The sequence below is a fragment of the Ambystoma mexicanum genome, chromosome 13, assembly GCF_040938575.1.
Source record: "Ambystoma mexicanum isolate Mex_15411 chromosome 13, UKY_AmexF1_1, whole genome shotgun sequence".
Taxonomy (NCBI): Eukaryota; Metazoa; Chordata; class Amphibia; order Caudata; family Ambystomatidae; genus Ambystoma; species Ambystoma mexicanum.
In genome coordinates this window covers 699,830,654-699,846,525 of record NC_090938.1, presented here as the reverse complement: position 1 = coordinate 699,846,525, position 15,872 = coordinate 699,830,654, and the positions used below count along the sequence as shown (strand labels likewise).

The window sequence follows — 15,872 nt, the reverse complement described above, 5'->3', positions numbered from 1 at the left end:
CAAAACAATTGTCAGAATCTGCCCCATATTACCCTCCAAAATGGTGAGCATTAAAATAGCCTTAGCTTGGCAAGTCCAAAAAGGATAGTGCATTGCAAAGTGAACAGGGGATAGCACAGGGGCAATGCGCTGGTCGCAGCAAGATCATGCAGAGCAACAGGGGTTCGAATCCCCGGTCCGCACTTAGAAACTGAACTCAGGTATGGTATTAGGCGTGTTATAAAAATACAAAATAAAATAAAGGTTTTGAGTTAGGACGTGTTATAAAAATACAAAATAAAATAAAGGTTTTGAGTTAGGACGTCTTCAAAAAGGATTCAAAAATGAAACTGTGTGACAAAACATGCTGCTTCCAAGGGACCCAAATCAGCAGAGAAGATGTCCTTTTTCAGGAATATTTTATAGAAAACGAAGCTCACAGGAAGTCCTTGGAACATGAAGAACATTTTAAAAAACATTCCTCGGCACGTGGCAAATACCAGAGGCTGTCAAAGAAGACTACGCATAGACCTTAAAACTTCCAGGACATCTCAAGGTGGCAGCTTCAACCCCTCTTACCTGTTCCAACACAGCTGGTCAGATAGCACAGCGGGTTGAGCGCTCACATTGACATTTGCAGGTTCAAATCACGGCAGGGCCAATCTCAGCCTTCCATCCTTCTGAGATCGATAAATGAGCACCACACACCGTGGGTAACAATAAGCAGTGCTCAGATACCTGAGGTTTCCAAGCGCTATATAAATGCTAAATTATTATTATTGACATTAGATAAGTGCTATTGGGGCAGGGTGGGGGCATATCATAGCACGCAGCCAGAGCCATCATAATGTGTGCAGAAGGCCTGCGAGTCCAGCGTTGCTAGCAGCTTTTGCGGGGTGACACTGGCCTTGCTTCTGATAGCTGGTAGGGGTGGTTAGGACATGTGTAGCACAGTACTTTTTCTGTGCATGTAATCTCAGCTTCCTAGGCCCACCACACTATGTACTAACCTTCACATGGCACATGTCTGATATTCCCAGGGAAGATCTGACCTGCATATGGTGTAGTTGTGCAGGCCTTTTGTAACCCTTTGTTATATTGCGCTGCGGATATCACTAATACTGCAGATCCAGCAGCCACCTCCATAATAATAATAGTGATGTATCTCTTATATAGCGCTAGACCACGCATAGGTCTCAGAGCGCTCAAATAACAGAAGAAATGATTATCCCGCAGGTGGTACTCATTTTATCAACCTCGGACGGATGAAAAGGCTGAGTTGCCCCTGGCGGGATTCGAACCTGCCACAGCAGGCTGCACACAGATATCAGGGTCCTGTGCTATCTGACCGGCAAGCCTTCTCCCATTTCCTTCTCCAGGTTGTGCATCCAGACATGGATTTCCCTCCACTTCCGCATCTCGCGCTGTTCTGTACCAATGCAGAAGTGGAAGGATGTCCACGCTGGCGGCAGTCACGGCACACCTCTTTCTTGAACCATCACAAAAGTGAAGTGTGAGTGATGGATGCACAGCAATAAGGCATGCTTCCTACGAATGGTTCAAAGGGAAGGCATTGGGGTCTTTGTGTACTGCACAGTACAGGGATCGGGACATCCGAACCCCGTTACAGTTTAGGAACCTCTGATGAACATCACAGTGGGAATAGATTTTTGATATTGGGTGAGAGTTCAGACTGAGCACCAAGCGAGTGTCTGGACGAGTCCACTGATAGGAGGATGGACAACAGGTGCAGAACTGTTGCGTGCTCATGAGTGGGTGATTTCTCCTTGTATTTCTCTCCCTGGCCGAAGTCTTTTTTCTATTTCCATCACGCGCTGGGAACGGGGGATACGTGGAAGATGAGATGGTGATTCTCTCATGAGATTCTAGTGCCTACATGGGACTCCCCAAGTTTAACAGTCAGAAACCTGGGTAACCTATTTTATGTCACGTGATATGTCCCTATGTCTTATGAGTGCTTTATGCTTCGCTTGGGATAAAAATAACATGTATTTACTAAACTCTATTTACTGTGACTTTTCAGGTGTTGATGATTGTTCTACTGGCTTCATCGAGAGCAAATGAATAGAAATTGTTTGATATTTGGAGGGCTATGTCGTTGTCAATAGTACATGTGATATTTGGGTGTGTCGTTGTGCTTCCAAATGTGCAGACCCACCCTCTTAAATTAACAGATGATTCCGACCTTGATGGCAGTCCCCAGACAAACAGTTTGTTTGTAACTGAGGGTGACACTTTATTACATTTATACCGCGTTCAATGGACCCGTAGGCATGATGACGCAACATAACAATCACAAACAATATATAACATGAAACAGAATCAACAGGGCAAACTACATGATATACAAAAATAGCACAATAGCCAAAAAACAAAAAAGGAGTCTAACTCGCCACTAAATAGGTTACCAAGGAAGGATCCATAAAGGACATAACAGGACACCCTGTTAAGTCACCCACCACCCATCCCTTGCTACCCGTGCGGTTAAAACTATTGAAACGTTGTGACGGAATGCCATCTCTGAGGGTGAAACAGCCCGCCCTTTTGCAATTATTTGCAATAGAATGTTGCAGGTATTTCTGTTTCTGAATGTGAGATCTGCTAATACGACTCAGGTCCATAATGCACTCATGTATCTTGCTGCGGCCCTCTCCTGACATCCCCAGCAGCTGCCCTGCAGAGGCAGAAAGGCAGGCTCAAAGGTCACATGTGCATTCATGAAACCCAAAGTTCTGCGGCTTTCAAGCCTTATAGATGCCTTAAAGATGTGCAGTGGCAGTTGCTAAAATGCAAATAATAGCCATATCTGGTTTTGACACAGGTGCTGCTGAGAGCACACAGTTATACAGCCAAAAGCATTTGATATAATTTTATTATCAATTTAGTGGACATTGGCTAATTCCGGACAGGGTCTGGTGTGTATTGTGCTATCTGGGCTGGGTGTACAAACAACCTTGTTGGGCCCAGCCCCCATCAGTGGAACCTCTGGGAACCAGTGCTTCAAAATGCCTTGTCACATAAATGGCCACCTCGCACAGGGGTGCTGCTAACGGGTGTACTTTTCATTCAGTTCACAGAAGGGTCTCGTCGTCTTGAATTTGCTAGGACTCCCAAACTTCCTGTCCACCTCCCCACATCTCGCAGACAGGGCACTGGCTATAACCTCAGATGGCAAAGGGCACTTGTTACAGTAGCCAGGGTTGGACCCCTAAGAACAGGCTTGCTGTGGACCAATCCACTGGGGCATTTTGCCTGTACAAGTTGGAGGGGAGTTCCCTTTATAGCCGATTCATCTTTGGACTCTACTTGAAGAAGAATTCAGTGGAACCTAATTGGGCATACTGTCTACACCAGTGTCCTCTGCGGGGGAAGGCCAGGCACTCCAAGGAAGAAGAGGAAAGCTCCTCTCCCTAAACTTCCCAAGGGATTATCAGCTGGCTGCTGGACAAGGCCTAATGCATTGAAGATACTAGTACCTTGGACCCTGCTCACTGGAGGGGACAGAACCTTGCAAGTGTTCTCCACAGACCTTCCTGGTTCAGAAGGAGAAAAGAGAAAGGATTCACCTTCTCCCTGAGACCATGGACTGGGTCCATCAATAAACAAAGAACCAAGGAAGCAACCCTTGGCTCTCCCTGCATCTCCGAACCACATCACTGCCGGTTTGGGCACCTTCGACACCATCCAAGCTGCTGCCAAAGGAGGGCCAGAGTCATCTTCGATTTGAACACACGACCTCCCCACGCATCTCAGAGTTCTGCTGGATGCTGAGGTTCTGCTGTCTCTGCATCCATGGACTCCAAGAATTCTAGCATCCCCAACTTGGCACCCGCTGTCTGGTTACCAGCCTTTTTGAGCTCCAAGCTGTGACTGCTGCAGTAACACACCTCTGTGTTGCCCGCTCACTACTCGAGGCCTCCGAGTCTTCCAGCACCACCTGCTGTTTTCCAGTGTTTTCAACCGTAAGCCGTTGCTACCTCCCGTAAGCCGTTGCTACCTCCTGTAAGCCGTTGCTACCTCCCGTAAGCCGTTGCTACTTCCGAACAACACTGAATCATTGGAAGCCTCCTCGGGCAACCCTCTGATTGACCCCAGCTCGACGTCAGAAGGTCCCAGACTGCCGGCTTCATGCAGTTGAGTCCCAAGAACAAGAACGGATGGCATTTGAAGTGATTCTACGCCCCTGGTCTGTCGTAAAGGGCCCTAATGACTTCCAAGTCCCCTTCTCTGTCATTTGTAAGACATATTCAATAACTTTGACATTTTGCTGCGTATGTCTTTGCCGAGTATCCCTAAACACAAACCCAGAGTGCCCCCTTTATCCTAAAGTCTGCTTTCTCTGTGTTTTCCTTTACAGCAGTGGGCCAGTGGTGTTTTTATTAGTTGTGTGCATTTGTTAAATGTAGTTAAAGATTCTATTTTTTATTGCACCTTCATCAGACATTCTTTTATTTTGATATCACTATATATTGTTCTTGGGATTGCTTCTGCACCAGCTCACACTCCTCCTGAAGAGAATAGCCTGCCCTCAGCCCATATTACCAAGACAGGTGAAGGGTGCACACCTGTCGGGCCGTGCCTGTTTCACCTTCATGATTGCGAACCCTACGGGTTTAGTAGTAGTGTGGGGCTGAGCAGGTGCTTTAGTCACTACTCATCCTGTACTCCTGCGGAGCAGTGGTCATTTCATCAAAGGGTAGTCGCGGACTCTTAAAGGCACATTTTCGTGCTGTTAATGCTCGCAAAATGTGTAGCAATAAAGAAATCTCTGGTGGGAATGTTGAACATGTTTTTTAAATGTGTCCAAGGTCTTGTCAGCTCTTTCGCGGATAATAAAACGACCCTTAAAATAGCATACAATCTTAGGAGTAATAGCGTAATGTCGGTATCACCAAAACCTCCACTAGCCAATCACCACCAGCACCTCACCCCGCACGCCCAATGGGCCTTGGCGCTTACACTTCGGTCCTGCTTTCTGTTGAGTGCTTTTTGTAACGTCCTCTGAATAACCTTGTCTTTTAATTTCAGAAAAGGGGAATTATTGAAACCTCTACGATATATTCCCAAATATCCACCTCAAGGGTAATTGACACGCGGTCCTGTAAGTAAAGTAGCCTTGTACAGCGCACATCTGCCATTTTTGTTGGCCTTGCTGCACATGGCTCTGTGAGAAAAGAGGGAGGAAGTTGTTAGTGGGAGAGGTACTTGTGTAACCCATGGTGTTGATGGGGGCAAGTCCCCAGGTACTGTGTACTGATCTGCTTTTAGGGGTTTGGCAGATATACTTGGGGGTATGTTAAACGAAAGGGTGTCAGGGTCCAATGGGGAAAATACATCAGGAGACTGACTAGAGTCAGGCATAGAGTGGGAGGATGTTTCACTCACAGGACAGTTTATGTGTAATAGGAGCGAGGCGGAGTGTGAATGACAATTGGTAATACAGTCTGCTTCCTTAACTGCAGTGTATTGAGGGTGGAACCTTCCCATGCCAAGATTGTGAACACTCTTCTAGAAACTGATTGGAGGAAAGGCAGTGTGAGCTAGTTTTGAGTTTTAAGGAAGATTCTAAACTGCCTTTCATCCGGGATCTAGTCACAAGTGGTTGCAGTAATCACAGCTCCTGAAGGAACATTGTATAGAAGAAAACCGGAACAGTTTTGGCCAGGAGATACCAGTTGCGAAAAGCAGCAATGTAAGCTAAGTGAACGTTTATAGAAAATTAAGTGATTTGATAAGACTGTAAATTTAGCTCTCGAAAGGAAGAGTAGGAAAACGTTAGCACATTATATTTGTTCCCCTTTAGAGTTCTAAAGAAATCTAGTTGAGCAATTGCATATGTATTGGATGCCGTAAGGCGTTACATGGAAAGCGTTTGAGGAGTTCCTTGCAGTGCGCTCGAAGGCGTTGATAACTCCGTCATCTGGAAGCACGCAATCGCAGGTTAGGAGAGAACCTCTTGCGGGCACGTGTGTGCTTCATGGAGGAGACTCTTAGCTCGGTGGTGCCTCCCAGGCAACCAGAAGGCATCGGGGTTGCTCTTGGTGACTTCAACTCTGAGGAATTAGATTAGTAATAAGCAAGGGCAGGGCATTTACCACAAAAACGGAGAAATTACATTAGTAGTAAGTGCAGTGACTTCAAAACGGAGAAATTACATTTGTATTAAGCGCGGGCAATGCAGTGGCATTCCAACCTGGAGAACAGCATCTTATGAAGACACCAACAAGCAAATCTTCTTGCTAGTAGCACGGTGAATACTTTAGAGAATATTTAAGCAGCAGTCTGCAGGAGGCAGAATTAAGAGTTAACTTTTGGGCACTCCATGCTACTGTGGAAGAGTAGTATTCACCACTTTGCCTTCAAGTCTGTCTTCAGAGAAGACAACCAGGTACAATTAGAGCAAGGGTCAGCAGACGCTTCTTCGAAGAAGATCAAATAGTTATGTATTATTATTATTTTTACATTTGTAAATCGCCTGAGCGTGGGGGAATCAGGGGTGCACTAAAGGGGTCCTATGTTGTGTTGTAGTTCCTGGTAATTAACAACACTGAAGACTGTAGTAGCAGCAGAGGCAGAGCAAAGCCCTAGAATCAGAGGGCTGGAATCAGAAGATCTGGAAGTTTATTATTTTGTTCCATTTCCCTTTTCCCCCAGGGCTGTTCATCCTGCAGTGTATTTATTTATTTATTTATTCGCATTTGTTTAGCGCACATGCAGCCCAGGGGGCATCGTGGCGCTTGTTACAGATATGATTTGTTGTACATACATTGAAGTCATTAATTAGTTGCAGGAGAAGATTGCAGCTATGAGAAATGGCTAGATGTGCATACATTGAAATCGTTACTTAGTTGCAAGAGAACGAGAAATAGCTTACTTAGTTGCAAGAGAATGAGAAATAGCTACAGGAGAGGAAGAGAGGAGAGGGGATAGATGAGGAGAGCGTAGCGAACTAGAAGAAGAGGAATTAGTTAAACAAGGTGGTTTTCAGCTGTTTTCGGAAGGCAATGAGAGAAGTTTCTGCTCTGAGCGTGCTAGGTAGAGCATTCCATAGCTTAGGGGCAATGTAAGGGAAGCTTATTTCCCCTGCTCTAGCTCGTTTGATGCGTGGGACCCTGAGCTGGTTGGAGTGGCATTGCCTAGTTGGTCTGGAGGAGCGAGATCTGACTAGGGTGTCAGACAGGTATGAGGGTGCAGATAGGTTGATACATTTGTGCGCAGTGGTAAGTATTTTAAATGTAATGCGATCTTTGACAGGTAGCCAGTGTGCTGCCTTTCTGGCTTGTGCAATGTGGTCCCTTTTTGGTATATTGAGAGCTGCTCTTAGAGCATTATTTTGTGTTGTTTGGAGTTTAATGAGATTGGAATTGGAGGTGCCAGCCAGTAACGCATTACAATAATCTAGTTTGGCTCCAATGGTGGCTCTGGCGATAGAGAGGCAATTATCTTTGGTTAGGAAAGGTTTGATGGCATTGATGAGCTTAGTGCTCAAAGCGGAGGCAGAAACAATGGAGTTGACTTGTTTGTCCATGGAGAGTGAGGCGTCAATGTGTACTCCTAGTGTTTTTACAGAAGGTAGAACTGGGATGATGCAATTGTCTATGGAGAAGTTGGAGTAGAGTGGGTCGAGGTTAGTGAGGGTGGATTTTTGACCAAGGATGAGAATTTCGGTCTTGTCTCCGTTAAGACATAAGCCGTTTGTGGCCATCCAAGCTTGGATGGTGGCGTATATGTTCTGGAGGGTGGCTGCGTCCTGATGGTAGAGTCCTGTGAGCGGGAGGAGTACTTGGGTATCGTCGGCGTAATTGGTGTATGTGATCCCAAGTGCATCCAGTTTATCAAAGAGAGGTTTGGTAAACACGTTATAGAGGATAGGCGCCGTGCATGAGCCCTGCAGGACTCCATGCTTGATGGTAGTAGGCTCTGCATTAGCTATATTGGAGAACACTTTCATTACTCTTCCTTCGAGGAAGGAGGTGATCCGTTTGTGGCTTGTATGGAGAAATGTGCGGCCTGGGTGAGATGGTTCGTGAGGATGGCATGATCAACTAGATCAAATGCCGCCGAGAGGTCTAGGAGGAGCAGAAGGGCCAATTTCCCTTTGTCTAGTATTAGGGTAATTTGGTTCTTCAGATCTAGTAGGGCGGTTTCAGTGCCATGACCTTTGCGAAATCCGGACTGCCTTTTACCTAGGACAAAGTTATTTTCCAGGTAGGACTGTATCTGCATGTGTGCCGCTTTATCTAAGATTTTCAGAAGAAATGGGACCGTTGTGATGGGTCGGTAATTGTTAGGTTGGGCAGGATCCAGGGTTGGTTTCTTTAAGAGCGGCCGCACCCAAGCCTCTTTAAGGCTGTCAGGGACTATGCCCGTCTTGAATGAGGCGTTGATGAATGCTGTGATGATCGGTGTGAGGGGTGCTGCGCATTCTTTAATGATGTTAGGGGGGCATATATCGCCTTTGCATTGAGATGGTTTAAGCTGTTTAAGGATTTGGAGAACATCTGCTTCGCTGATTGGAGAAAAATTCAATTTGGAGGCATGCTGGTCGTTAGCGGTATTGGCGACAGGGGTCTGTTGGGGTGCAGAGCCTTGAAGTGTTCTGCTATTTTATTTTGAAGAAGGTCTATTTCATTTAACATCGCTGTTTGGATGCTATTGCACCAGGCTTCATCCTTAACAATCTCATCTGTACAGATTGGGGGGATAGTGAGCTCTTTAAAGATGGTGAAAAGCTCTTTTGAGTGGGAGTTGGCTTCCAGAATACGTTTATTGTATGTTTCAGACTTAGCCTGAAATATAGCACTTTTGTACTTTTTAGAAATATGCAGAAAGTCTATTTTGGTGGCATCACAGGGATTGGCCTGCCATGTTTTGAGGGCTTGGCGCTTGCCCTGGCGTAGGTTTAATAGGTCCTCTGTGAACCATGAGTTGGAATGAAACGATTTTTTTTCTTTTTTGCTTTCAAGAGGAGCTGCGGTGTTGATGGCATGAGTGAGTGTATCTTTGAAGATCTCTGCTAGAATGTTGGGGTTAGAGGAGAAGGGAGGTGCTAGGCACGGGTTGTTGAGAAAGGGACGTATATTGTCTGCTGTAAGTTTTTTGGCACTTCTGGCCATCTTAGCTGGTGCAGGTATGAGTGGTTTGGAGTATGAGGATATGGGGATGTAGAATTGGAGGCAGTTGTGGTCGGACCATGGGAGGGCTGTGTTGGAGTTGATGGTGGAGCCACAGTTGTGATCTGCCACCCAGTCTAGGATACAGCCTTTATTGTGGGTCGGGGCAGTAACTATCTGTGTGAATCCTAGGTCTGTGAGATTTCTAGCGAGTGAGGTGGCTGCTTTGTCAAGTTTATCATTGTATCCAAGGTTTAGGTCTCCTAGGAGCAGAGTTTTAGAGGTTTGTTTGATGTTTTTTCCAAGGAGGTGGTTGACTTTGTTTGTGAAGTTATTGACAGGGCCTGGAGGTCTATATATGACATGAATGTTTACTGTTTCTTTAGGAGAGAGGGTGTGTTTGGCCGACAGGAAGTCAGTAGTGTCTTCCCCGATGGTGGGAGTCTGCCTTAGGGCTAGGGAATCTTTAAAAATGAGTGTGACCCCTCCTCCTGTTTTAGCTGATCGGTCCTGTCTTACGATTGAGTATCCTGGCGGTACAGCTAGGCTGATAGTAGGGCCAGATGCAGAATGCAACCAAGTTTCTGTTAAGGCTAACATATCTAAGTCTTGGCTGGTAATAATATCATTGACTTCTAGTGCGTGGGCGTTGAGTGAACGAACATTTAATAGAGCACATTTCAGGTGTTGGAGCTTTATTGATTGTGGCGGCTTGAGGTCGGTGGTTGGAATGAGCTTTTTGGTAGTGTGAGTGTGTTTATTAGTCATGTGAGGTCTAGGAGGAGCAAGAGTTGGAGCCTTGTTAAGGTGCTTATGGGTAATGGTGTTTGGCGGGCGGAGGGTCTTAGCATGGGTGCGCAAGCCTAGACGTGAGTTCCTAGGTGTTACCTGCATAGGTGTGGTGGGGAATGCTAAGGGGAATGTACGTGTTCTGAGTCTGTGCTGCCTAAGTATGAATTCTGGCATTTTGGGGGGAGTAGCGTGTGTGGTGGAGTGTCTGAGTTCCATGCTATGGCTGTTGAGTTGCCCTATGGGCATGAGGTAGGCAATACTGCTAGTAAGTACGTTGTGGACTATACCTAAGAGGATGTATGGTGTGTGAGTGGTGTACATATTGGGATAGGACTGAGAGAGCTGGGATGCCATATAGGTTAGACAACACAGTGGCACAGAGGACTCTACCAACCAAAAGGCACAACACAGTAGTTCAGTGGTCTCTAGCGACCATAAGGCACAACACAGTAGTTCAGTGGTCTCTAGCGACCATAAGGCACAGCACCGTAGTTCAGTGGTCTCTAGCGACCATAAGGCACAACACCGTAGTTCAATGGTCTCTAGCGACCATAAGGCACAACACAGAAGTTCAGTGGTCTCTAGCGACCATAAGGCACAACACAGTAGTTCAGTGGTCTCTAGCGACCATAAGGCACAACACCGTATTTCAATGGTCTCTAGCGACCATGCGGCACAACACAGAAGTTCAGTGGTCTCTAGCGACCATAAGGCACAACACCGTAGTTCAGTGGTCTCTAGCGACCATAAGGCACAACACAGTAGTTCAGTGGTCTCTAGCGACCATAGGGCACAACACAGAAGTTCAGTGGTCTCTAGCGACCATACGGCACAACACAGAAGTTCAGTGGTCTCTAGCGACCATAAGGCACAACACAGTAGTTCAGTGGTCTCTAGCGACCATAAGGCACAACACCGTAGTTCAATGGTCTCTAGCGACCATAAGGCACAACACAGAAGTTCAGTGGTCTCTAGCGACCATAAGGCACAACACAGTAGTTCAGTGGTCTCTAGCGACCATAAGGCACAACACCATAGTTCAATGGTCTCTAGCGACCATAAGGCACAACACAGAAGTTCAGTGGTCTCTAGCGACCATACGGCACAACACAGAAGTTCAGTGGTCTCTAGCGACCATACGGCACAACACAGTTGTATAGTATTTTCTGGTGACCTAGGGTCGACTATTGCAATAGGGCCAGGGAACAGTACTTTGAAAACGCATACATTGTGGGACACCTAGAATTGAGTATTGCAGTTGGGCCATGGGAACAGCTGTATATACTGAGAGTGATGGTTAGATGCATACATGAAGACTAGACAGATGGTGTGTGTCTATCAACATTGAGGCTAGTAGGAAGCATTAAACAGGCCGTGTGCACAATAGCAGGCAATGTAGCGACCCTATGGGGAATTGTTTGACTGTAGAAGAGTAGTTTATGTCTGTGTTGAAAAAGAGTCTCCCTGTATCGGCAGGTGACCGCCTCTGCGGTGTGGGTCAGCGCCGGCGTGTGCAGGCTGAATCATGCAGCGACTTTCCCCATAATAGCTATGGTGCATGCAGCGGGTACCGATTATGGGCGATCGGCGATACCGACCATTGCGCATATTGGATAAATGCAAGGGAGACGGTGCGTTCTAGCATCGAGATAGGCTTACCGAAATGGGTCCAAGGTCCGTGGCCCAGGCCCAGGACGCCTCCGGACAGGCTCCAGACAGGCAGCCTTGGTGTGTGGCCTTCGTGGGTGTGCCGGCTTGACGCCTGCCGGCGATTGGATTGGCTGAAATGCGGGAGGGGAGCCAATCAGGCCGGGTTCACACTGAGGTGGGCTGTGTGACCTGGAGATTGCGGGCGGGCGGCCATCTTGGAGTAGGTGGTAGCCTCGAGGAGGCTAATGGCGGGCAATAGACAAGAATAGCCTCAGTGCAGTATCCTCGGCACGGAGCTGCACGGAGCACTGATCAAGCGATTTTGCTGGATTTATGGCAAATAATGCAGACTTCGAATCTGCTCGTCGCGCTGGATGCGAAAAGTGGAGAATGGCGGTCCTGCCATGTATAACTGCCCTGGCCTCACCTGGCGTGGGGGCAGCACTGCTCCTGCAGTGATGGGGGTCCTGCGCCCACCGGAATCCGGACGAACTGCTGGTCAGGATCATACTCAGGTTTGACACTTATCTGAAGGGGTTAGTGGGGCTCTCATCTTCAACCTCCACAGCTGGGACCTCATAAAGGGAGTGTGCAAGGTTTGAGAGATGAAAAGTGTGTTGGATAATGTAACTCATTGGTGTGGGGGATTGAAATAGGACTAAAGACGAGAGCTGAGTAATAACTTAATAAAGTTCATGTGATATCATCTAGGCCGGTGGTGACCATGTGTGGGAGATGTTGTAGTGTACTGTGGTAGGAGATTTTATCGGGGAATCAGGTTTTTGACGACATAAGGGGAGTAGATGAATGTGGGTATGAGGACTGTGAGAAGAGAAAAGAATAAAAGTTGGGTGCCCTCTGGGAATGGGGTAATATGCACCTGCTGGTGGAGTGAATACGTGGTTGTAATCTGTTTGCAGTTAAATGCAGGCATGCTTCCTAATGTGGTGACCCTTGTGGTGGGTGCTAGGTATTTAGAGATTTAAACTTTACAGTTCTAGCCCCTTGCTCCAAAGCCTGACCAGTGGCACTGCAGGAGTACTGCCAGCATCCAGACTGACTCCACCTCACTTACCCACTACTGGACTGGATGCCGTATGGTGCATTGCATGTCATTCTCTGTGTAGTTTTTGGGGTCATTTTGTGCATGAGTGCTGAATACCTTGGAGTGTTGTTGCAAGGGCGTGTGTATGTATTCCTGAGTTTTGTATTTGTGCACTGCTGGCGAGTCCCTGTCTGTGCCTTAAGATTTACTGCCATCACTATTAGGGTCTCATTTGACAGATGTATCGATTTCCTGCTGGATACACTATTTATGAGATAACACTACTTACCCCACCATCCAGGTTTCCTCTCTGGAATCCACTACCACGAACCACCAGGGCAAACACGGCCAGCGCACTGAGCTCCGAAAACACCCCAAGTAAAGGGGTCACCGACCGACAACCGCAGACACTCAGTCCTAAAAATATGCTCACTCTCCACTCTAGATCAACAAACAATAGACCGCAGCTATACCCCTCGATCAATTCGGCCTAGCTGCACACATAACTACATTTACTCATAGAACAACACATCAACAGCCTGGTAAAACGAAGCTCTACTCCACGAAAAAGAAAATCGGCATAGCAGCACACATAATCTCTAACACATGCCCCACAGCAGCTAGAAGGCGGACTTGGAGACCATCCTCCTTGCTGCGCACATTGCACGAATCTCTCACATCCCTCGCACCACACTTAACAGTAGAATGCAGCCAACCCATGCAAACCTCTGTGGCTGCCCACATACCAAGTGCACCCAAGCACTATATAATGCACTAATCTCTCAACTGATACGGACCGCGGTCCCCGAGGGCGTTCAACCCACAGCGTTTTGAGATCATTCCAATGGTACATAAGGCGCTTTACAAATGCACTATAACATAACAAACAAACAAACTTGTATGTTTTTCCCATAGATGTGAGTGTCGCATAAGTGGCAGGATGCTTGTGGGCTAGAAGTATAGGGCTGCTTTTTTGTGTTGCAGGTGTGTGTATTTATATGTGTTTGTATGTGTGTGCATGATAAAATATGCATCTGTGTGCGGGTGGTGAAAGGTCATTGTGTGTGTGCTTGTGTGTGCGTGCATATGGGTGACTATACGTGGGTGTGGGTGTATATGCATCTCTGTATGTGTGTGTGTAAGGGTGTCCATACCTGTATGTGGTTGTGTGTCTACATGTGTTTTTGTATGTGTGTGTGTGTGTGTGTGTGTGTGTGTGTGTGTGTGTGTGTGTGTTTATTTTGGAATTGCTTGTGTATGTGTGTTGCTGCGAGTCGTTATCCATACCGCCAGTTCTTGAGTCTCCTTCATCTTCTTCTTCAGTGTTACATTGATACAATGGTCAATCTCTCTTTGAAGTCGCACCACTTCAGCCACCACCTCCTTGATTTCGCGCCGCAGCTTCTTGGATCGTTGAGTCGCACACCTTGCAGCTTCCAAGGCTGCTTTGCAGTCTGAATAAGATGCAAAAAAGACAAGAATACAAATGTCCACCAATTAGACACTTACAAACCTTGAAAGACCTGCACAAACAAACAAGGAAATAAGGAGTGATTTTCCCCGTAATGCTCTGGTTATCACTAAGTGCCCTCTCAGTACCTTACACACGGTTATCGTGTCTGGGGTCTTCCTAAACAAAGAGAGCTCTTGTACATTCCTCCTAATATTTCATGCTGGGTCACCATGTCAGAGGGGTGCTGTCCTAATTTCCATGAGTCCATATGTGTCACTCTCCGTAGCTCTAGCACTCCCATTGGTCAATCATGGCCAGAGGGTTCTAACTGATAAGAATCCAAGTGTGTTCCCCCAGTAGCTTCAGTAAATTAATCAAGGACAGCATGTCCAGGAGGGACCCAGCTCACTTAAGAGCCCATGGGTTCCCTACTCGTATCTCCTGTAAATACCCCAGTTCATGATGACCTGCAGGGTCTTTTTTTTTTTTATCTTTATTTAAATGTTCAAACCATTAATAAGATCAACACATATTGGTGAGAGTCATAGAAATAACAGTATCCATAACATTTTCTTTACCAAAATACAATTATCAGTAAACTATAACTTTCAATACAAAGCCCCCTCACATATCAAGTAAACCATTACAACACAAACAACACTTCCACACAAACACAGTCAAGATCAAAACACGACACATTAACCCCCCACCAATTCCCATATTTCACCAAGTATATTAATTATATACCCTATTCAAACAAATCATTAAAAGAATCCCAATTATCACAGTATTCAGTCTGTCGATGAAGTCGACATGCCCGAGACTTCTCATACCTCGAAAGTGTGTGCATGTCCACCATCCAACTATCAGTGTGTGGTTTCTTACGCAATTTCCACACTCTCATAATATGTTTTATTGCCATTAATAATGCCCTATCTATCCAATCAGAAGCACCACAGATTTCCAGACCTCTGCTTTCATTTGAGAGAAAATTTGCAGACATGAAAGTACGAGGAAACGACTTACCAATCACTAGATCTACTCGATCAATTACCTCTTTCCAAAAAGTCAGTACCCTATCACATTCCCATAACATATGCAGATAAATCCCTTTTGATTGAGAGCACCCCCAACACAAATCCGATTCAATCAATCCCCGCTCCATCATCTTCACAGGTGTCCAATAAATATGCCTCAAAATACGCTGATGAATATATCATAAAATTCAAATCCATTTTAGCTCTCACCGTTACCCTCCACGCATTATCCCATTCAGCTTCAGATATATCCCTACCCAGTTCAATAACCCATTTATTCCACAATTTCTCCCAAGAATCCTGCATACACACCTGTACAGGCATAAGTTTAGTAAATGTAGAGACTACATTCAGAGCAGCATCATACAATATGCATTCTTGGGGTTTATCACTTAACGGTTCACTCAACATTTGATGCCTCTCTATCATCAAGCGTTCTAATGATCTACACCTCTCCATTTCCCCATTGTCCAAACCAATATGATCCATTAAAACTCCAAATGAAACCATCTCACCATCTTTCCACACATCCCCAATCTTCAAAATACCCTTATTAACCCAGCTCCTCCAGTGCAATCTGTAAACCAGGATTCGACCATAGAGAAGCAGAATTGTAAAAAAATAAGGTTTGTCCACACCCTTGAATCAACGAAACCAGAGCAGACTCTGTAGCAGTTAAAGCCTCTATCTTAACCCCAGATTTTGGTAGTTTACCATAAGAATATAAACAGTCCACTGGAAACTGACTCAATCTTTCCCTCTCCATCCGAAGCCAAAAAGGA

The 15,872-nt window shown here is 46.1% G+C and overlaps 1 protein-coding gene across 1 annotated transcript in view; it reads right to left on the bottom strand.

The window, feature by feature from the left end:
• The window catches only part of TEKTL1 (tektin like 1), a 165,336-nt gene that overhangs the window by 31,994 nt on the left and 117,470 nt on the right, over positions 1-15,872 (bottom strand). Inside the window, exon 5 of the mRNA XM_069634786.1 lies at positions 13,888-14,054. Coding sequence (XP_069490887.1) covers positions 13,888-14,054 — 167 coding nt within the window. The remainder of the gene's footprint in view (positions 1-13,887; positions 14,055-15,872) is intronic.